Below are 22,419 nucleotides of genomic sequence, written 5' to 3'. Positions count from 1 at the left end.
TTAGTTTCCACTGACTCCAAGTACTTACTGTTACAGCTGTAACCATTCCTGAGAGTTGGCTAATCTTTTGGTGTGCATCATGTATTCTACATCACTCTCCTTCCCCTGCTCTGAAATTGCAGGTTTCGCTAAAGATAAAAAAAAAAAAAATCCCATGAACAATAAAATAAAATATGGCTACAGTTTTTCTTCTGTAAATTTAGTCTGGCTGGAGGCTTCCTGATCTGCTGAGTTCTGGTCATTAACACAGTAAGGGCTAGATTCACAAAGTACGTAGGTGCCTAACTGCTTCTTTAGGCACCTAAGTCCAACATTAAGGGTTAGTAGCACCCTCAGAACTGCCACTGAGCTACCACCCTACCCTTTAGGCACCTATGTTTGTGCCAGCGACATGCGCAAAGCCACCTAAGTCCTGATGCTGTTCCATAGCTCCTGAGTTGCTTGGAGCCCTAGCTCAGGATTCTCAAATGAGGCATTCCCCTACCTGTCTTACCCCTGGGGCTGAGCCAGGAGGCTTTCTCAGAGCACGCCTACTGCATTGGGCCTCACACAAAAGTCAGCCAGGCGTGAGAGACAGAGGGAGCTGGTGTGTGTGTCTAGAACAGCTGGGATTCTGGAGAGCTGTATCCAAGTCCTGACTGCCTGATTTGGATCAGGGACTTGAACACAGATCTCCCAGGTCAACGCTCTAATCACTAGGGTAGTAGGTACTTTAGACTGGGTATAAATAATTAATGCACCAGCCCTGCAGCCACCATAGAGGCTTGCAGGATAGACAAGACATGAATCTCTAATGTAAAAATGCTTCTTTGGGGGGGGGCTCCTTCCTCCACCACAGAGAGGCAAAAGAAGGCACAAGCCCAATTATTTTCCTTTGCAGGTCACCTGTAAAGGAATTTCCCTAAATGCCTCACCTTGGGGTCCCAATCCTAGCTAGAGAAGCAAGAGAAAGAGAGTCCTGTGTAGCTCGCCAAAAATGGAGCAACAGGGTCTGACGTATCCTCAGATGCACACACTCCTTGTCATTTGCACTTGCACTCTTCCCTGCCCTGCCTTTACCCATACTGTCCCCTCTGCCCTTGGAGACTCACTTCTGGCATAGAGCAAAGTTCTTTACTTTTATTTCTTTAATGAAAGCCTACCAGCCCTGAGGGGATTGCAGGGCTAATCAGCAGTGCCTTCCACACAGGATGCAAATGAATGTCCATTATAATACCTTGTTTGTCCACAGCACCTTCCGTCTAAGGAGCTCAAAAGTGCTTTACAAAAAATGAATTAATCTGCACAACACATTGAGAGGTAGGTCAATATTAACCCCATTTAACAGATGGGGAAACTGAGCCCCAGAGTTGAAGTGAGCTTCCCAAGGCCACATAGCAAATCAGTGGCAGACCCTGGCTCCCAAGTCTGTGTTTTAACCACTGGGCCATGCTGTATCTCTAGGGAGGTGTAGAAAGACTATACTTAAGTACAGCTTCTGTAAAGCAAGGACTGGCTGTGTAAACTTGTCATTTAAGGAAAAGGCTTCAGTGGGAGGTTGCGTTCAATATAAAGCTTTGAACAGTTTCCCTGGAGGGTCCTTTCATGTAGTGGCGTCTTCTTGAGCTATGCCCTGAAATTGGCTTGCTAACACAGCAATCACAAAGAAGGGATAGGGATGAGAAACCGTGTGCAATGAGATGTTGGGTGTGTGCAGGACTCTTTGGATAGGTAAGGGGCTTCGGGGAGTTTGACCTGAGCCAGCAGAGTACAGAGACTAGGCTGAACAGGCTGCCTGACCAATGCCTGGTGCAGTGTGGGAGAGAAGCAGAGGGCAGTGTGCATTGTGGAGGCTATTACACCGGTACTTGCTGCCTACACTTGTACTGTATTGATGGAGAATGGGACAGCGGCAGATGCCATGGCATTAGCCTTGCTCAGGTCAAGTGCAATCCAAATGTCTGTGTGAACTGAGCTTGTGAACTGTTGGGAGTAATTTTGTTTGTGAAGGCATGGTGTGCTACAGGAGCGCTGGGGGATCCAAAGAGTGGCAAGGATGCCAAATTTCTACAGGGTAGACAAAGCTCAAGCAGGCAGGATCTTCTGATCAAACCAGAGTCCTCCTTTGAAAGTTTGGTGTTAAGTCCTGGGTCAAGTGTAGGGAACACATTTCTATGTCAGGTTAACCACTGAGACTTGCAAGCACATTTATCAAAGCAGACATTTTCAAAAGTGTTCTCTTCGAATACTGGATGCCTAACCTGTGACACCCGGTGTCTGAATTTCAGAGGTGCTGAACTCCTGCAGCTCCCATTGCCTTGCAGTTGCTAGGGTCTGGTACTTCTGAAAATCATCTTCTGGGTGTCTTGAGCTTGGCACTCAAAATCCAAGGTAATTTTGGGAAATCTGGGTCTACAGATCTCAGCTGCACCATGTGACTCCATTTAATCTCATCCCTCCCCACAGCCTCCAGATGATCACTCCTCCCATTATCTGATTCCTTCCTGTTCTGGTTCTTGCCAGCTCATTGATTCCTGACTAGTTCATCTCCTTTTCACACACACCCTTACTCCACTGCCCAGCACTGCCCCACCCCCAGTCCTGCAAGGCTCTGTGCCCAGCAGCCGGTTGCAGTCTCTGGTGCTGTCTGAACTGTGGCTGGTATCGGAAGCTCTCCCCGCATTGGGTGCACTGGGAAGGTTTCTCTCCCCGGTGGATGCTCTGGTGGCTGTGAAGGGTGGCGTTCCGACTGAATCCCTTCCCACCCTCGGCACAGCTGTAGGGCTCCTCCCCGGCGTGGCTCCTCTGGTGACTGTGGAGGTTGGAGCACTCGACGAAGTACTGCCCGCAGTCAGCACACTGGTAGGGTCTCCCTCCAGTATGGGTTCTCCAATGCTTGACGAGGTGCAGGCTCATCCCGAAGCTCTTCCCGCAGCTGGTGCAGCGGTAGAGTCTCTCCCCTGCGTGGGTCCTGTGGTGCTGGACGAGGTTGAAGCTGCGGCTGAAGCCCTTCCCACAGTCTGGACATTTGTAAGGTCTCTGTCCCATATGGGTGATCTGGTGTCTAACCAGGGTCGAGGTCTGAGCAAAGGTTTTCCAGCACTCAGCACACTGGTAGGACTTCTCTGCCCGGTGGCCAATCAGTCCAGAGTGCTCTCTGATGCTTCTCCTGTAGCTGGGGCATTGGTAGGGTCCCTCTCCGGTGTGCACCAGCTGGTGGGTGGTGAGGATGAAGCTGATGACGAACCCTTTCCCGCACTGGGTACATTTATAGGGCTTCTCTCCCGTGTGAGTCCTCCGGTGTTTGACCAGGTCCGAGCTCTGCCGGAAACATTTCCTACACTCAGCACACTGATAGGGCTTCTCTTCTGTGTGGATCTGCTGATGTTTCACCAGGTCTGAGCCCTGGTTGAAGCTCTTCCTGCACTGAGTGCATTTATAGGGCCTCTCCCCAGCGTGGGTCCTCTGATGTTTAATAAGGTCTGCACTCCGGCCAAAGCTCTTCCCACACTCTGTACAGCTATAGGGTCTCTCCCCCACCTGGATTCTCTGGTAGTTAATAAGGTTGGAGCGGACACTGAAGTTCTTCCCACACTCCATGCATCTGTAGGGTCTCTCTCCTGTGTAGGTTCTCCGATGCAGAACGAGGTCGGGACTCCGGAGGAAGCTCTTCCCACACTCAGCACATTTGTAAGGTCTCTCCCCCATGTGGGTTCTCCGATGCTGGGTAAGCGCTGAGCCTCAAGTGAAGCTTTTTCCACATTCAGTACACACGTTTGATTTCTCTCTCATCTGGGTTCTGCCCTGGACAGCGAAGCCTTTGGGTCTCCTACAGTGTTTTGGAGGTATTGTGTCTTGTCTCTTCTCTCCAGAGTTTCTCTGCTCTCTTTCTGACCTGTGCTGACCAGACAGTTTCTTCCCTGGTCAGGACTCAGGGAAACATTCCTGTTAGAGCTTCCCGATAACAGCCCAAGTGATCTCTCAGAGCCTTTCTGCTGAGGATTTTGCACCTGATTTCTACTCACCATCCCATCATCTGCTGGAAAGAAGGAAAATTCAGACATGATTCATGTCTTTTATTTGACAGAATGAAAACTTTGGGAAGGGAAATTGCAAAGGGCTCACGGTTGTTGGGTTTTTTTGTTTGTAAAAATAGTGTTGATAAGCTTGAAAATCAGGATATAAATCCCACAAAACTCTTCCCAGAGGCAGAAACAAGGACTTGGTAGGTGCATTTTCCAAAGATCTGCTCTGCCTTTGCTAATTCACTCCCCATCTGCAAGGGAGCAGCAATAAGAAATTAACAGGATCACTCATAGAGCAGTAGCACTAACTCATTGGATATGTTAATTTCACTTCATCCTTTCACAGCACAGCACAGCACTAGGGTTTGATGGTAGATCAAATGGGAGCTGACTAAAGAGGTTGGGGTGAAGAAGGAAAATGTGAGAAGGTGAAAGGGAGGCAACTTATGAGCAAGAGAAGAGAGACGGGGGGAGTAAGAAAGCAGCAAATGAACAAAAGAAAAAAGGGGACACCACATGGGGAGGTGAGAGAGAAAAAAATCTAATTGCACACAGAACAGAAAGAGACAGACAGGATAGGGTAGGGTCGAGAAAAAGGACCAAAGAAAGGAGGGGATAAGAAAAAATAGAAAATGTGGGAAAGTGAGAGGAGACAAAAGAGAAAATAAAAAGGAGAGAAATTCTGGGATGTACTAGAGGAGAAGTTGAGGTCTAGTGATTGTACAAGAGGAGGGAGGAGCACACAGGAGGGAAAGGACCATGTGCCAGGCATAGCAGACACTGTGCACAAGAGGAGTGGACAGTTTGTCTGAGCTCCCTGTCCCCACATTCAGACACCTGGATCAGTTCTATCCTCAGATACTTTACTGGGAATTGTGCCCATGTATCCAAGGATTTGAAGCCTTTTTAATTTCAGCTTTCTTTTACTGAACATTTTAAAGGAGCTGACATTGGGTAAAAAACAATTTAGGGTGGGATTTTCAGAAGCATTTATAGCTTCCTAACTCTGCTCCCATTGAATCCAGTGGATATTTTACCAGTGACTACAATGCTGAGCACTTTTGAAAAATCCTTTAATGGTTACTAAATACAAATGCTAAATGCAATGCATTATTAAAGACTACTGTTAGTGCAACATTAAGGTTAGAATTTAAACGCAGAAGTCAGGAAATATAAATGCTGAGGTTCTCATAGCTCTCTCTAACTCATGCACGCTGCATGTACTGTATGTTAAGTTATATTTAACCATCTAACATTTAACCATCTAACTAGAAATCAAAAATATTGTGTCAATCAGCCTTGCAAAACTGTCACGAAAATTTTATTAGGCCATGCACAAAATCTTGCCCTTCTTTTATCATGAGGATGAAATAAACAATGGTATTTGACTTGACCATCAAAATATTAAAAAATATGACTCATTTTAGCTGAACAGAATTTTGCAAAGCTGACTTGCAAAGTGGCAGGGCTGGTATCCAAAAAGAATGTAAGATGTCTGGGGCACAGATTGTCTTTTTTTATTACGTGTAGAACAGATTACCAAGAGATGTGGTGGATTGTCTATTACTTGGATTCTTTAAATTGAGATTCGAAGTCTTTCTAAAAGAGAAGCTGTAGTTCAATCACAAGTCACTGGGCTAGATGCAAAAACTGGGTTAAATTCTATTGCCTCTTTATACAGGATCAGACTACAGGATCATAATGGCCCCTGCTAGCCTTACAGTTGAGGAATCTAGGAGAGATGTAAATGTTTAACTTATTCCTCACTTGTGCATGAGGGTTGGATATTTGGGACACCCAGCTCTTCCCCCTGTTCCATCTGAGATTCAAAGTCTATCTTTGGAATAGGAAATCCTGCTAACAAAAAGCAATAAGAAAGTATAGCAGTTAGTTAAATGTTTAATGTAATGATAGTTGCATGATTTGAAACCCCCAGGGGAGACTAGAGAGGTGGAAGGAGCCAGTTCCTGGGTCCATTCAGAGCAATCAAAGGCTCCTTCTCCTCCCAGCTCTTCAGAAGCCCCTCATCTGTTTGTCTCCTACATCAACTTCCCTTCACTGATCTGGTCACAATGGCACCCTTGGATCCAGGGAGGTATTTATATTGCAGGTTCACTGTTTGAACACAAACAAATATACAGTTTAGGTATCAGCGATCTTCTTATTCTCCTCAAACCTATGCTAGGACAGGCCCTTAGTGGAGAGGCAGGGCAATGCAGAATGGGAGTTTGCTCTCTTCCTGGTGCAGCATCCCAACATAGCAGCAGCTGGGATACTTAGAGCCTTGCAGCGTACACCTGTCCCGCTCCCCTGACATCAGAGAGATTCTTTGGACCCAGATCCTAGTCCGGCCTGTGGCAGTTTTGGATTAATTGGGTACATGAGTATTCTCCCAAAGAGAGGGAATCCTAAGGTGGGATAAGACCAGCATAGTGGCTTGTATGTCACTGCCTCCCAAGGCCCCACACTGGGAGTAGGGACTGTAGCTATATCCAGCTAATCCTCATGTGCTGTTGCCAGCCAGTGCAACTGAGTCTTGGAGGAACTTATGTTGGTATAACTATGTTGCTTAGGGGTGTGGAAAATCTGCATCCCTAAGCAGAGGCACTGACTTTCTGTGTTCCTGGGGAGTTCTCGACCCCCCACTCCACCCCTTCCTGCCCTCGCTCCTCCCCCCTGCCCCTGCATCTCCTGCATGCTGCTGAACAGCTGATGGTGGTGGGCAAGAGGCGCTGGGAGAGAGAGGGAGGAGCTGACTGGCAGGGCCACCGGTGGGTGGGAGGGATGGGGGGTAGGGAAGGACCTGATCCATGGGGCTGCTGAGCACCCTTTTTTTTTTTCCGGAGCACATAAGGAGTTGGTGCCTATGCCCGAGTGATGCAGTTAAACTGACCTAACTGCCGGTGTAGACAGTGCTGTGTGACAGGAGGGCTTCCCCCATAGATATAGCTGCCATGTCTTGGGGAAGCTCTCTCATCGGCGTAGACAGCATCCTCACTAAGCGCTGCAGCACCGGTGCAGCTATGCAACTGCGGCACTGTGAGTGTAGACAAGCCCTTGGAATGACTTGGGAGGATGCTGTAAGCTACACTGCAGGACTAGAGCAGCACCCAACAGGCTGAGGCTCAGGGAGGTGTAAAGGCAGCTTACACGGCTGCTCCAAGGGCACCAGTCTTGAGGATCTGGCCCCTTGTCTTCATTCAAGAAACAGCAGAGTGAACTACTCCCCAGCTCACCTGGAAGGCGGGCGTAAGGAGCAATGCCACCATCTGCTGCTCTCTGCTATTCCCTGGGTGCAGGCTGACCTCTGGGAGAGGCTGGCTAGACTGGAGGAGGAGAGGAGGGAAAAGGTGGCCGCATGGGGAGTCCAAAGGCTGGGCCAGGAGCGTGGCTCATGGTGTCAGGTGGGACAACAAACTGAGGAACAAGGTGGGAGGTTAGCGAGGGGGCTGAGGTGAAAGAAGCAGCTATCTTGTTCGAGGGGAGAAGCAAAGCAACAGGGCCTTGGGCTGCAGTTACTATGGCGACAGAAGCAGAGAAATTCAGCAGGTGTCAGTGAGCAGGCCTGAGCCTGCAGAAGCCCAGATGCTCCTGAACAGCCCTGATCCCCTCTGTTGGTGCCTGCCTGGACAGGGAAGGTGGTGTAGGGCTGGCTGGCTTCAGGGAGTCATGGTAGAGGATAATCAGTGGGGCCAATTGTCTCTTGAAGTCCCACTCCCTTAAACTAATCTAATGCTCTAACCCTTAGGGTATACTCCCTTCCCTGGGATGGCACAAATCTTCTTGGCAAATATTGCTGTGGAAACTACACTCCGGTCTTGCAAGTGGGGAAAGGAGCATTCTCTGTATCCCCTTTTCAGTCAACCCATAACCACTCTCCAATCTGCAGTTCAGAGCATTTGTGTGCTCCGAATCCTGTGCAGCATGCCCTGCACTGCTGATTGCCAGCAGAGACCTCACTGCATGGTGAGTCCCCTACTCAGCACTCTGCTTGCTCCCAGATGTCAGAGGATCACAGGAGGTAGAGATGGAAGAGATTGATTAAGACCTCAGCCAGCCCCTCTGCCAGAGCCGGGTGTAGTGTCTGATAGAGAACAGAGCCTATGCTGCACTGAGCCTTGCTAGACCCACTTTCAGCTGTTGTAGCATTTTCTAAATCCCCCAAGATCTGGCCTTAGATGTGTTTCCCGTTCACGTTAAACTCCCTGTGGGGAGGGTTAGGAAAGTCCCTTTTTGTCCTAACTGCAGGGAAACATAACTGGGATCATAGCCTGAACTAGGAGCTGCCTCCTCTCTCTCCTCCTTTGTATTCCTGCTTTACTAGCGCTCATGGGTTGCAGCTTCCGGCAAGGAAGAGCACAACACACTTCCTGGGAGGAGCAGGTGACTCGCCCAGCTTACCTCAAGGTGCAGCTCCAGTGACAACTTCCTGTCAGAGCAGTACTGCTGAGGTGCACTGAATCGAATGAGAACCTTTCCCCAGCTTCCGGATCAGGGATTTTGAGCTATACTTTGCGGTGACAGCTTGAGGCATGCAGAAATCCTCCAAAAAGTGCCATATTTCGGGAGTTTACTGTAGGCATCCTGCACACACCCACATTGCATATCACTTCAAAGCTTATTTTATGTATGTTTAGCTGGAGTATGATGTGGAGCTGCCAGGTGGTTTGGTAAACCTGCAGGCGAGGTGTAACAATGGCATCCAAAATGAGAGAGCGTCATGTTTTGGCACAACTTCAGAAAAACTGCAACATGACAACACCTCACTGTGGTGATTATTGGTCAAAGCTACCAAATGACAATGTACTGAACTATTTTGATTGGTTTTGCATAAGCAAGTTTGTTTATTTTCCAGAAAAAGTTTAAGCTGTTTATCACGTGGCAAAAATGGCAAATAGCAACATTTTGCAATGTACTATACTAACATGAAATGTCCTCACATTGCATACACTTACTTGTCAAAATATCTCACAAGTGATTAGAATAGTTTTTTATATTTTTAATTGAAATTTGCTGACCAGATCAGTCTCACCCTGAAGATTGTGATTAGTAGCAGTAGTAAGCTCATAGTTTGTACCTGATAGTGGGTAGACAGAAATATACATGAATTCCTGCTGTTAATACTTTCCGATTTTTAAGCTTTTGTTGTACAATGTACCCTGGAGTCTGCCCAGTAGAAGATTTAAATTTGTAATTGCCTATGCATGCAGTAATAGCCTTGGAAATATTCTAGAAAGTAGCTTTTTAATTCAGTGACACTTATGCACAGGTCAGTATGGAGGATACAAGCCGCTAATAGCTTACATCAAAGAGAAAAAGACTCCCCACAAACTTATTTGTCAATAAAATCAAAAGAACGCAAAACTGTCCAAAGCCACCAGTGCTGGAAAAGAATTGGTCCTGTTGCATTGTTTGCCTGAGAAAAACACACAAGACAAGAAACTTCATAAAAGAGAAACTTTTGAGAGAGCAACCAGTCTTAGGGAGGCACCACTTCAAAGAGGAGATGATGACGTTGCACAGAATATCCTTGGAAGACTTGATTGCTAAGGATGCAGTCTATCACTCAGCACTGCATTTCTTCCTACTTGAGTAGGAAAGCAAAACCACCTAGTTACAGTGCAACAATACAGTCTCCTTTTGGCATTGCATTTTATCAGATGAGAGCTAGACAATGATCTTATGTACAAGAAAGTTCTTCTGTCCAACCTGCTACAAAGATATAAAGCCCTACTTCCATCAGATGTAGAAACTGCAAGCTATTCTAGTAGCAAATTACAGGCAAGATTTGAAAAACATTGTGGTTCTGCAATTTTATTCCATGCAAAGCATGGACAGGGCAAGTCTATCATTGTCTATGCAACGTAACATTAGCCAATGCTATCCAAGTTGATAATAATCTGAAGCAGGCACTTAAGTCATCCAAATATTTTGTGGATGTTCTTCTGGTGAGTGAGCCTGCTGAGCAGCTTTCAAATTAACAAGTGTTTTGTATAATACCACTTCAATCCTTTGGTCTAAAATAGCCAAAATAAAAGCCTCAGAATATTATCCAAAGCCAGGTGATTGTAGTTTACAGAGGTCAGGTACTTTTGTGCCCCAACTGCTGCAGACGTTTGTTCTTTGGTTGATAGATAAAGGGGCATATGATTCAGCCAGCAATGAGTATCATCCTTAGAAGACATTCAAAGAAGATGCCTCTCAACTGCAGAGTGGGTAATATCTAACCATTCTGAAATGATCACACCACTGCATAGAAGCCTTACTGCACAGCTACACCATGAGTTTGGGTCTTGCAATTTAATTGCCATACTACAACTTAATGGATTCTGCATCAGTTATGATTAAGGCTCTGTGTTTGTCAAGGAGGTCACGGAAGTCATGGATTCCGTGACTTCCTCCGACCTCTGTGACTTTTGCAGCAGCTTGTGTGGCTGACCCCAGGGCCACTCGAGCAACTGGTTGTTGGTTTATTAAGAGGGGGCACTTGATCTACAGGTTGTGGAGATTCTGCATTATGGCATGTGTTAGACAGGAGGGTCAAACTAGAACGTCTAACAAAGACAGTGTTTCACAATCAGCGGTCACAAAAGGCAATTGGGGAAGGGTGGAGGCTGTTGAAAATTTTATTGCCATCTAAAGGAAAGAATCTTGCTCTTTGACTTGCTGCAGACCCTTACCCTTGAAGGTCCAGTATTCTTTGTCAACCTCCCAACACTCCTTATCCCCCAATACATTTTATATGTTTATAATTCATACTTTTTTTACTCTTAATCTAGAGCAAATGTAAGGCAGTTGTGAAAATGTTTAATTTCAAATAAGGATTTGCAAACTCTAATGGCCTTAAAATCTTTGAATTACGTAGCACTGGTTTAGGGTCTTTCCAGGGATTCTTGGAATTTTTAATATTTCTCCAGAACAGAAGCTTTTATTAAAAAAAAAAAGTCAAGGCAAGAAAAAAGTAGCTTCTAGCCTTTCTGGTCCTAAGGAAAACCTTCTGCAGTGCTGTCTTCCCCAACCTGTAGGCAGACTGAAACAATATCTCTGAGGGGCCTGATCCAGCGAGATTTATTGACAACCTTCAGTGACAGACCCTAGTAGAAGCATAGCACAATACCAATGATCTCAATGGTATGTTCTTGCTGAAACACACCACCACCATTAGCTAATGTCAACACTAGCTGTTTCCCTGTGGATCACTTAGTCGTAGCATTTGGCTAACATACTTTATCCCGCTAATAGTTACATTCAGTTGACTCATTCCCTATACATAAATATAACAAATTCCTGTCCTCAGTCATATTCCCTGCTTCTCCATTCATTTCAGGCTCCATTGCCACTCTCTTAAGCTATCCATCACACTTATTTTTAAGTTATTCTTTTTGTGGAAAAGGAAAATCTGACATAACCACTTATTTTATATCAGGAACAAAAAGAATCCTAACAAGAGTATTGGTCCATTACTATATGTAAATGGTAGAATTATCTGTAATAATAAAGAAAAGGCAGAAGTATTCTGTATTTGGGAAAAAAGCAACGTAGTTATATGTAACACTCTTTCCATTCCACTAGTATCTCAGAGGATGTTAAACAGCAGCTACTAAAGTTAGACATTTTAAAATCAGCAGGTCTGGCTAGTTTGCATCCAAGAGTTTTAAAAGAGCTGGCTGAGTAGCTCACTGGACCACTAATGTAAATTTCAGTAAGTCTTGAAACACTGGGGAAATCCTAGAAAACTGAATGAAAGCTAACGTTGTGCCAATATTAAAAAAGGTAAATGGGAAGATGAGGAAATTATAGGTCTGTCAATCTGGCATGGATCCTGAGCAAGATAATGAAGCAGCGGATACAGGAATTGATTAATAAAGAATTAAAGGAGGGTGTGTTTCTAGTGAGGTCCCACAGAGATTGGTCTTGCACCCTCATTTTTATCAATGAACTGGAAGAAAATCTAAAAATTTGCAGATGACAAAAAATATCATATAGCCATGTAACTATCCTTTTTTGCAATTACAAATAAGCAAACCCCACACAGAAAACAAACAAATTGGGAGAATTTGGTGTGGACAAACCTCTCATCCCAGGCACCTCCCCAATACAGGTCCTTCTTTAGAGGGTACTGCTGGGATCCTCTTTGGGGTTGGTGAGCTTTCCTTCAAAGGTGATGGCTAGTGGGAAAGATACTGCAAGTGGGGAAGAATCTTCACTCCCCTTCTCTGTAAGGGCAAAGGTAGAGCCACAATGGGTTCTTCGCTTCCCATCACACCCTGGAAGGACGGCCTGGGGGAACAGCTCCACTCCTGCTCTACCTTTGTGAAAGGGAGTTGTTTGCACTCAGGGATTCTCTGTGCACTGACTAACCCCAGAATTCTACTCTGCTCTCACACAGGCAGAGAGGTAGTTCATTGGTTAGGGTTCCTGCAGGTGGTGCTGAGCCTGAAGGAGAAAGCCAGCTACAATCCCAGATTGCATGTGGGTAATGGGAAATTGTGAGCGCAGGTTTCACTTGTACAATGCAGACAGCTGGAAAATAATGTTCTCCTTCCACTCATGCAATGAGTTCTCTTCTGCCACTTCAGTCAGTCACCCTGTTGTTGGCATAATATCCATCTCCTGCCATGCAGAACGACCATCCTGCATCCCTCCACTGTACCAGTTTTCCATCTCTATGGACCTCCTCTGAAATCAACTCTCTTCTCTTCAGCCACTTTCTTTTGCTGCTATTAGGGAACACTAAGGCATTTGGGATACAGTTTGTATGAAAGACAATGCTGACAATTGCAGAATTAACTAGTGCTTTTGGGTACCCAAGTTGACACCTTAATGGGACTACTGCGGGGACAAGGCTGAATGCACCTACTGCAGACATTCAAATAGGGGAGGAGAGATTCTCATCCAGCTACCTGGTGGAAGCAAAGAATGACTCCAGTTTGGGATCAGTACATTTGTGACATTAGAATGGGAACACAGCATCAGTTCTGGAGAGGTACAGGGATGCCACAATATTGTGGCAAATACTAGCAATGGGTCGAAGCCTGGTATAAGTCTCCTTAATGTAAGGATATAGGATAGTCAATGTTTGTTCACCTGTACAAACACCAAACTCAATTTTCTGTAACATTTCAACAGAACTCTTTCTTAAACAGGCAAAGAAAATCCATAGAAATGAGAACAAATATTTTAAATAGATACTCTCCTAGGCCTGGCAGCACTAGGGTGTTACTGCCTCTGGCTAAGCAGTCCATAGCTTCAGTAACATCGTGTGCATTTCATGGCTTGCACTTTTTCTCAGGATCGCCATTCTTATGTCACCTCTTGCTTTTTGCCCTTGCCAGCCTCCTATCATTGGAATTGGTCGCGGTCTTAAAAGCCCATCATTATCGCTATCCCTACATTCAGATTTTGTGCGTGTGTGTGTGTGTGTGTGTATTTACAACTCAACATATTTAACCATTTTCGTTCTAGACTAAATAATGAAATAATTTCTTCCCCACTTGGCTTTGAGGATGGAACAGGCATCTCAATAGGTATTTTGTTTACCACAAAGTTTTTTGGAGCTAGAGGTATCAGCACCTTCCATATTATTGCCAATTCCACCCCTATCCAGTACCACCAAGCTTTTGTCTGAACCAACATCCCTTTTAGAGGGGGATACAATAACTCTTCACTTAAAGTCATCCCTGTTAATATTGTTTGTTGTTATGTTGCTGATCAATTAGGGAACATGCTCATTTAAAGCCCTGCAATGCTCTCTTATAATGTTGTTTGGCAGCCACCTGCTTTGTCCACTGCTTGCAGAAAGAGCAGCCCATTGGAGCACTAGTGGTGGGGGCTTGGAACCAGGATGGACCAGCAGTCCCCCTATCGGCTCCCTGCTTCCCTAAGTTCCCTGTGCAGCAGCCACCCAGCAGGCTATCACTTGCCGGCAGTTCAGCTGTCCCTCCCCCCACTGCCATGTGCTGCTCCTGGCCTCTGCCTTGGAGCTGCTCCTGGGATCCTCCTGCTTGCTGTGTGGGGCTGATGGGGAAGAGGGGTACTAATGTCAGGTGTCCCCTTCCCCCACTCCTTTACTCCATTAGGCCATCTCCACAGAGCAGGGTGGGGACACGACAGGGCTCAGGACAGAGGGAGCTTGCTGGCAGCAGCTGCTGTCTCAACTTGCTGGTCTACTTAAAAAGGCAGTGTACTTAGAGTATGGTCAGCGTACTTAAAGGGGGCAATGCACGTCTCTCTCACACACACACACACACACACACACACACACACGGTGTGTGTCTGTCTCTCTCTGCCATGCTGTCTCCCCTCCCTCCATTCATGCTGCCTTGTAGAGTGAGAAGCTACATTAACAAGTGTTAACCCTTGAGGGCTCAGCCGAGTGCTAGTTCATCATTTAGGAGTAAGGCATTCCCTGGGAAATATCCCTCCCTCTTCCACCCTCTGACTTCACCACTTCAACGAAGCTTAACAATCATCATTGCGGTGTACAGTACTAAATTGTTTAAAACTTATATTGTGTGTGTGTGTGTGTGTATGTGTATATATAGATAGATAGATATAGTCTTTTGTCTGGCAAAAAAAATGTCTGTGGAACCTAACCCCTTCCCCCCCTTCACATTAATTCTTATGGGGAAATTGGATTCGCTTAACATCGTTTCGCTTAAAGTAGCATTTTCCAGGAACATAACTACAACGGTAAGTGAGGAGTTACTGTATATTCATTGTATTAGTTTTCCTTCTCGCAAAGAATGCTTTAGGAAAACATGCTTGGTGGTCAGTTCTTTCCCCATTCCAAAAATTCTGCCTCCCCATATCTTCCTGTGCAGAAAATCTGTACTTCCTTCATGTCGTGACTTTATAACCAAAAAATCACAGCACATGACTACTCTTAGGCTATGTCTACACTACAGACCTTCCAGCGGCACAGCTGTACTGCTGCAGCTGCACAGCTGTAAGGTCTCCTGTGTAACCACTCTGTGCCAACAGGAGAGAGCTCTCCCTGTCAGAATAATTAAACAACCCCCAACGAGCGGTGGTAGCTATGTTGGCAGAAGAGCGTCTCCCACTGACATAGCACTGTCCACACCGGTGCTTCTGTCAGTGTAACTTAAGTTGCCCAGAGGGTGGTTTTCTTCACCCCCATGACTGACAAGTTTTATAGACAAAAGTGCTAGTGTGGACATAGCTTTAGAAATATATGTCATAATCTCCTCTCCATAACAACTGACAATTCCAGATTCATGGTGGTTTAAGTTAAGGTGGTTTATTCAAGGGGAAAAAAACCCACAGAATTATGAAATTAAAATTCATATTAAAGTTTAAGAACACATTTCGTTTAAAATTAAAGTTAAACAAATAGTTTAATTTTTTTTTCAAATGCATGTCATCCTCCTTCTGTTCACCAAATTGTCAATTAGCAGACTGCAGTTAAAACAAATTCATCCTACATACTGATTACACCTTTATAATGTTCATAAAGTGCCACCCACAAGGGCACTTGAGCAAGCATCTTTCTGAGAAAAATGTCTATTAGGATGTTAATTGACTTGCTCTTATGGACTAAGTTGTCAAACAGCAGCATATTTGTCACAGACGCATTGATTTCACTACCACTTATTCAGCAAATACAGTTCCAAGGATATGGCCCAAGTACCATCACAATGTGGGGTAGGGGAAGTGGGGTTAAATAAATATAATCAATAGGAACTAATCTAAAAAAAGTACCAGAAAGTGGGAAACAGGAGCTTAGGTTCTGAACGGAGCCACAAGGCCTGGGTGAAGTCTGGCAAGAATGCCAAAGCCTGATTAATGTATGGAGAAAGTGTTATGATTTGATCCACGTTTTACCCTTATCACTACTAAAAATAAAAGGCCATGATTCCCCTGAATATTTAACTCTTCCCAGTTTCCTCCTGTTGTGGTGCTTCATACCCACTCCCAAACAATGGCTAGAACCATCATCACACTAAGGATGTGCTCCCTCCCCAACATCACACTGCAATGCTCAGCTAGCTACTCCCTACAGGCAGGGCCGTATTCCCCTTCTTCCCAGCAGTGGTGGTCCCTACTGTGCATGGTGTTTCTGGTGCCGCACTAGCTGTGGCTGGAAGCGGAAGCACTTCCCGCACTGAGCACAGTGGTAGGGATTCTCTCCCGTGTGGATCCGCTGGTGTTTGATCAGATTGGAGTTCCCACTGAAGCACTTCCCACACTCAGTGCATTTGTAGGGTTTCTCCCCGGTGTGGGTCCTGCTGTGGTTGATCAGATCGGAGCTCTGGCCAAAGCTCTTCCCACACTCCATGCACGTATAGGGCTTGACGCCGTTGTGGATCCTCTGGTGCTGGATGAGGTGTGAGCGCTGGCTAAAATTTTTGCCACACTCGGGACATTTGTATGGCTTCTCTCCCGTGTGCATTCTCTGGTGTTTTATACATGTGGAGCTATCACTGAAGATCTTCCCGCACTCAGTGCATACATAGGGCTTGTGCCCTGTGTGGATCCTCTGATGTTTAATAAGGTTGGAGCTCTGGCTGAAGCTCTTCCCACACTCGTGACATGTGTAGGGCTTCTGGCCCGTGTGGATTCTCCGGTGCTGAATAAGGTGTGAGCTCTGGCTGAAGCCTTTCCCGCACTCCGTGCATTTGAAGGGTCTCTCCCCCGTGTGCATTCTCTGATGCTGGATCAGGTGTATGCTTCGACTGAAGCCCTTCCCGCATTCAGAACATATGGTTGGTCTCTCTGATCGGGATGTTCGTCTGGGGACAATGTCCTCTCCTTGCTCCTGGAGGTCTTGTTCACCATGAGTGGATTCAGTTTGTTTCCTCTCTGAAGGGTCCTCTCTCTGTAGCATTGCTGAGTTGTGCTGACTCACATGGGCTTTTCCCAGGTCCGGACCATGGGATATGTCTCCTCCGGATCTCACTGAAAACACCCGCTGCAGTTCCATGCTTGCAGAATCTTCCTGCTGAGGAATCTCCTCCTGTCCACTGTGATCTCCTGGCAAAGATAAGATTATTCCAGACATGGTTATTCTCTGTGCTTGGGAGAAAGGAAGCCCTGGGAAGAGGATTTGCAAAGGACTTGTGACTACTGCTGAAGGTCAGAAGCCAGGTCTTTCCCAAATAAGAGTGGAGGGGATGAATTCAGCTTCCACAACTCTTCTTAACACTCAGCGTACAGGTGAGGGTAGACAATACTAGCAGAAGTGAGTCAGGAAGGGCAGAAAGCCATCCTTGATATTTGCCCAGGAGATAGGAGAACTGGTTACAATGTAAGAAAACTAATGACAAAACGGAACAAGATGACATGAGGCAGAACCATGAGCTGACAGTTGCTATTGGAATTCCAACTTCTTTTACTTCACTCATTGAGTGTTTCCAAGTTGGTTCAGCTTATCCTCACCTGTGTGGGTGTATGTCAAGAACTCCGTTTCCTTGAGAGCCTGGTGACCTGGGTCAGATAGTTCTTTGCCTTGTTCCATTTGGGAGGCCATGCCACATTTAGGAATTGGAAAACCTGCTCATGAGAAAGAAAACATCATGGCTTGTTAAATATTCAACCAATGCTTGTCACAAAAGATGTTTTTAATCCCAGCTGCTCTAATGGGGAGGGGAGGGAGCAGAGCAGAGCCTGGAAGGGATGAATCCCCTGAATGGCTGAGAAAGTGTTCCAGCATACAATTCGGGGAATAACGGTTCTGATGGTAGATGTATTTTATCCGTGTAGGAGATTCAAGGATCCCTCTTAATGGGAGAATGATATTATATAAAAAGCCAACAAGAGACCCCCCCCGAATCCCTTTTTTAAGTTGGTGACAGTCCCGGGTAGAGGTGTGTTGCAAACCCAGGAAATTCCAGCAACGTTTGTATGCTCAGGTGTGAGAGACAAGGACAGGAGTGGGCTGTCAACTGCACTTCTGAAAATCCTTCTAAATGGGCAGGGAGAGTCACACCCAGGTTCTGAGGATTAAAGGGTCTAAATCCCCCAGGAAAGAACCTTGTGCTGAAGCAAATGAAATCACTTCAGAGATGCTCATAAAAAAGGTGACTCCTTACCTAGTGAGATGAGATTCTGGTAGTTCTCCTGCATGTCATCCCTGTTGAGTTCCATCAGCCCTTTGCCATAAAGCCCTGCTAGGTCTTTGGACAGCACAACCACAGCATAAAATGCCAATAGTACCTAAAACAAGCATTCTCCATTCAGTATTTGCTGCTCCAAGGACAATCCCACTGCTAAGTAGCAAGAGGTAGTGAGAGGAGCAGGAGGGGCACCGGAACTGGGAGTTGCTGCAGAGAAGAACAGATGAGACACAATGGCAAGAAAAAGGGAAGGGGGAAAACCTCAAAAGTCACAGAGAGAGAAAGGAGGATGGGGAAGGAAGAAAACCAAAGGGAGGAGTGGGTAGTCCTACGGTTCACCACGACCAACTAACGTGTTAAAACTAAAACTTGCCCTGTCTACAGTAGTATTTTTAAAAAGCGTTTGCTACCACTCTTAAGTATCTCCTAGGCTCTGGCTGCACTAGAATTTTCACCTCAAGTTAACAGTTTGTTAATTAATGCTAGGTCATTAACACTTTGGTAAAGGCCAGTGTGTATACTTTTCAGATGTTTGTTCCAGGTTATATGTTTATTCTTTACTCTAGGCTGATCCCCAGGGAAACCACAGATGATTGAGAGCTTCCAGACAAGTCTTCATAAAGGTGTTCGTGACTTCAAGTCAATTTGCAATCAACTAACTGGAGGTAAGAACTCAAGGGAAGACAAGCCCACAGCGTGAACAAGTGCTTACAGGTGATGGGCTACTTCCCCCACTTGTGCCCATTCACTCATCAACAATGGTTGGGAAAGTGGCATTACTGGCATGTTAAGTGCATACATGTTAGTAGTATACAAGTTTCAGATCTAATAAGCCATCAAGATGAACAGGACAGGTAACATCCTCAGATTGGTGTTTTTCTTAAAGCACCAGTTTCTTGAGTCCTGTGATTACATGAGAATCTCAAGCTTTTGTTAAACATTTCTCCACCTAATGGTTGCAAATAAAAGCTTGAAAACTTGAACCCTAAAGGCTCAAAAACGAGGAAAGTAAAAAGAACCCCAAAACTATTTATTTAAAAATAAATAATGATTTGGGGGACCCAACTCAATTTTTTTTTAATGCCTTGGATTAGCAAAATTGCAGACCAGTTGTTTCAGGCTAGAAGTAGATCTCCACATTGTGTTACATTCCCTTAAATACCAGATGCACAAGAAACTTTTTAAGTTCTACAGGAACTCAATAGGCAGGCAGCAACTGCCCCCATTAGATGTAGGGTGCTCTACACTGCTCTTGGCAACTCCAAGCACTATGAAACACTATTCTAGCATATGTCCAATATGGGTATGTGAAGGATCGGAAGGGGAGATCACTTTCAATGGCCCTTTTGGTTCCGAGGGCTGGTCTACACTGGGGATTTCAGCCATCGGTGACTTTCCCAACAGCATAGCTGCATCAGAGCAACCCCAAGTGTAGACAGGCAGAACCACTATAATCTGCAATTTGTGCCAGTGCAATTTACCCCTGCTTTAACCAGAAGTGACCAAGGTCTTGTCTACACTAGCAGGTTACATTGATACAGCTCCGCTACTGGCTGGACCCAAAGGCTGTAACTGCTGGGATTGCTAAAATATATTAGTTAGGGATGGGCAAACATCCCAACATCCAGGCAATACTTGTATTCGGAGGCCGTATTATTGGATATTAACAAGCATATAAGCTTACAATGGAAATACCATGAATGAAAATATAAGCAATCAGGCAGCAGCAGAGAGGGGCTTCCCCTCATACTCAACCTTCAACTGTGCTGCAGCAGTAGCAGAGATCCACAGTAAAACTAAATTGGCCAGCCTGGAACAGGCAAAGAGAATGAAGTCTCTCTTCAGAGGAGGCAAAGATAAGTGAATCCTATGGCTCCCCCGTTTCCCCCTTGCTTTAGAATTCTTGTGTGCCACTGGCAAGCATATTCTGATGAAGTGAGCTATAGCTCACGAAAGCTTATGCTCAAATAAATGGGTTAGTCTCTAAGGTGCCACAAGTCCTCCTTTTCTTTTTACGGATACAGACTAATACAGCTGCTACTCTGAAACCTGTCAATATTCTAGGGGTGTTTTCATTCTGTCCTGAGCCAGCAGACCAAGGAGAGGGTAAGAGTCTGTAACCCTTCACCCATGCTCATAGTTGGAGTTTTAATAAAGGTTTATCATTTTGCTTTTAATTCCACTCAGCTACATGTAATTTTTATGGCTCAGCCAAGATATTTTTGGTTTATAGGGATTACTCTGGTGCGGAGTTCCATGTTTTCAGCAAGACATTTTCTATCCCTTAGGCTCCTGGAATCTGTTCCTGCAGGAGAACGGACAGCGTAATGCTTCCATTCTCCACACTGTGAACCCTGGGGACTACTGGGCAAAGATTAGATTTTGAGGAAGCAATCCAATTATACTGTGTATATTTTTCCCCAGCACTGAATAATGCTCACTTTCTGCTCCCAATGGTAAGAGATTTTTGCCACAGGGAAGAATATATCTACTTCAATAGCACAAGCCTGCCTGGCAAGTATTACTCTTATCTTTGGGAGACTAGGTGAGCGAGGTAATATCTTTTATTGGACCACCTTCTGTTGGTGAGAGAGACAAGCTTACACAGGGCTGGACTCTGCACCAGCAGACAGACCCCTTTTCATTCTGGCCCCCATTACTGGCTACTAGGGGATTCAGCCTCATTTACACAGCAAGCTGATATCTCTAGATCCTCTAGCTCCATGCTGCTTGCAGAACGAACCCGCACGGTTTTGTAAGGGTGGGAGGCTATAATCCAGCAAGGGGTTGAAGCAGGGGGTACCAGGCATTCCAGAATTGCAATTCCCCCATCAGCTGAGTGGGGACAGTGGAACATACAAGCAGCAGTTTGCTATGTCAGGTGTAGTGCTAGAGGATCCTAGGGTGCGATGCTGAAAGAATGGGGTGCAAGTGGCCGGCTGGAAAATGCTAGGGGGATAGAATGCAAGAATAAGAGGATTGTGGGGCTGCTAGACCATGCTGCTTGACCAGAAAAGGGTGCAGTAATAGAGGGAGACTGCTGTATTGTGGCCGGATGGTAGTGTATGAATGGGGAACTGCTGGGGTGTGTCTGGAGAGGGGGGCAAGGACGGGGAGGGCTGCCAGCTGGAGTGCTAGTGAGATAAAAAACATGGAGCAGGGGTTCAAACGGAAATCTGCAAAGGGGCAGGAGGACAGATGATTCCTGGGGAAGGGGGACAAGCTGTGTGAAGGTGGGTGGCTGCAGGAGGAAGTGGGGACAGGAAAAGCTAATGGAAAACGTCAAAAGGGGGTGCAAGAATTGAGCGTCACACTCCTGGTCTGTGCCACAGGAAAGGGGTGCAGAAATAGGGTGGCATCCCTGGGGAGCACCGTGGAGGAAGAGTAATAAATGGAAAGGAGCAGGAGCTGAAAGGGAAAAGGGAGTCTGGTCTCTAAGGAAACATTGGTTCAGGTAGGAGTGGGGGGAAAGAGAAACGCCCCTCATTTTTTCAGCTGGGTGCTGGATGCACTCCCACTCTGGAAGGGGCCCCAGGGGCAGGGCCAGTTTGCGGCTCTCTGTGCCGCTCTCGCAGAAGTCCCATCCTGAACACACAGTCAGGGTCTTTGCTATAGCAGTCACGTGGCTTCGAAGCGCCGAGGGATTGTTTTTGCGGCGGGCTGTTGAACGCTGCCCGCCCAGGCTGCCGGACCCCGCCGCCCGCCGCCCCCCGCCCCGGGAGCAGACGCCTGCACGCCTTCCCCCCGCACACCTGCAGCTCCGCTTCCACAGCCCCCGTTTGACCTACCTGCAAGAAAACGCGGGCAGGGGTTGCAGCCTCCAGCCCCGGGCTCTCCTCCCGGAGAGAGGCGGCGCTTCAGCCGGGCAGAGCTCCCCACTCACCCCCCAGATTGCAGCTTCCTGCCCGGGCACCGGGGAGGGCAAAGGACGCTTCCTGGGCGGAGCCTGCGGGGCGAGCGGCTACTCCGCGCTGCTGAAGGCGGGGACCTCTCCAGGGATCCTACCCGGCGGGGCACGGCCAGGTGTCAGAGCTGCTGGGAGCCAGGCACCTCACACCGTGGCCGCCGCTGCTCCATGCATGTTAGCGGGAGCATGATCCGGGACCTAGCGAGGGCCAGCCGCAGCAGCCATCTTAGCAAAGTGTGTGTGTGTGTGTGTGTGTGTGTGTGTGGGGGGGGGGGGGGGGACACACCCCCAGACACGCTACTGAATGTCCAGCCCCTGCCCGGCCTGGAAACACGATGGTGGCAGAAGCCCTTCCTTGCAAGGTTTCAGAGCAGCAGCCGTGTTAGTCTGTATTTGCAAAAAGAACGGGAGGCCTTGTGGCACCTTAGAGACG

General features: G+C 46.5%; 1 protein-coding gene across 1 annotated transcript; it reads right to left on the bottom strand.

The window, feature by feature from the left end:
* Positions 1-2,337: 2,337 nt before the first annotated feature.
* LOC140895263 (uncharacterized) lies at positions 2,338-22,193 on the bottom strand. The gene is given in 5 exon segments (XM_073304713.1): positions 2,338-3,771; positions 16,075-16,997; positions 17,403-17,516; positions 18,056-18,179; positions 21,868-22,193. Coding segments are annotated over 4 exon segments (2,346 nt in total). The 5' UTR covers positions 18,111-18,179; positions 21,868-22,193; the 3' UTR covers positions 2,338-2,517.
* Between the last annotated feature and the right edge of the window lie 226 nt (positions 22,194-22,419).

The sequence above is a fragment of the Lepidochelys kempii genome, chromosome 1 (assembly GCF_965140265.1).
Source record: "Lepidochelys kempii isolate rLepKem1 chromosome 1, rLepKem1.hap2, whole genome shotgun sequence".
NCBI lineage: Eukaryota > Metazoa > Chordata > Testudines > Cheloniidae > Lepidochelys > Lepidochelys kempii.
Note: the sequence above shows the minus strand (reverse complement) of the source record. Positions and strands in the feature narration are given on the sequence as shown.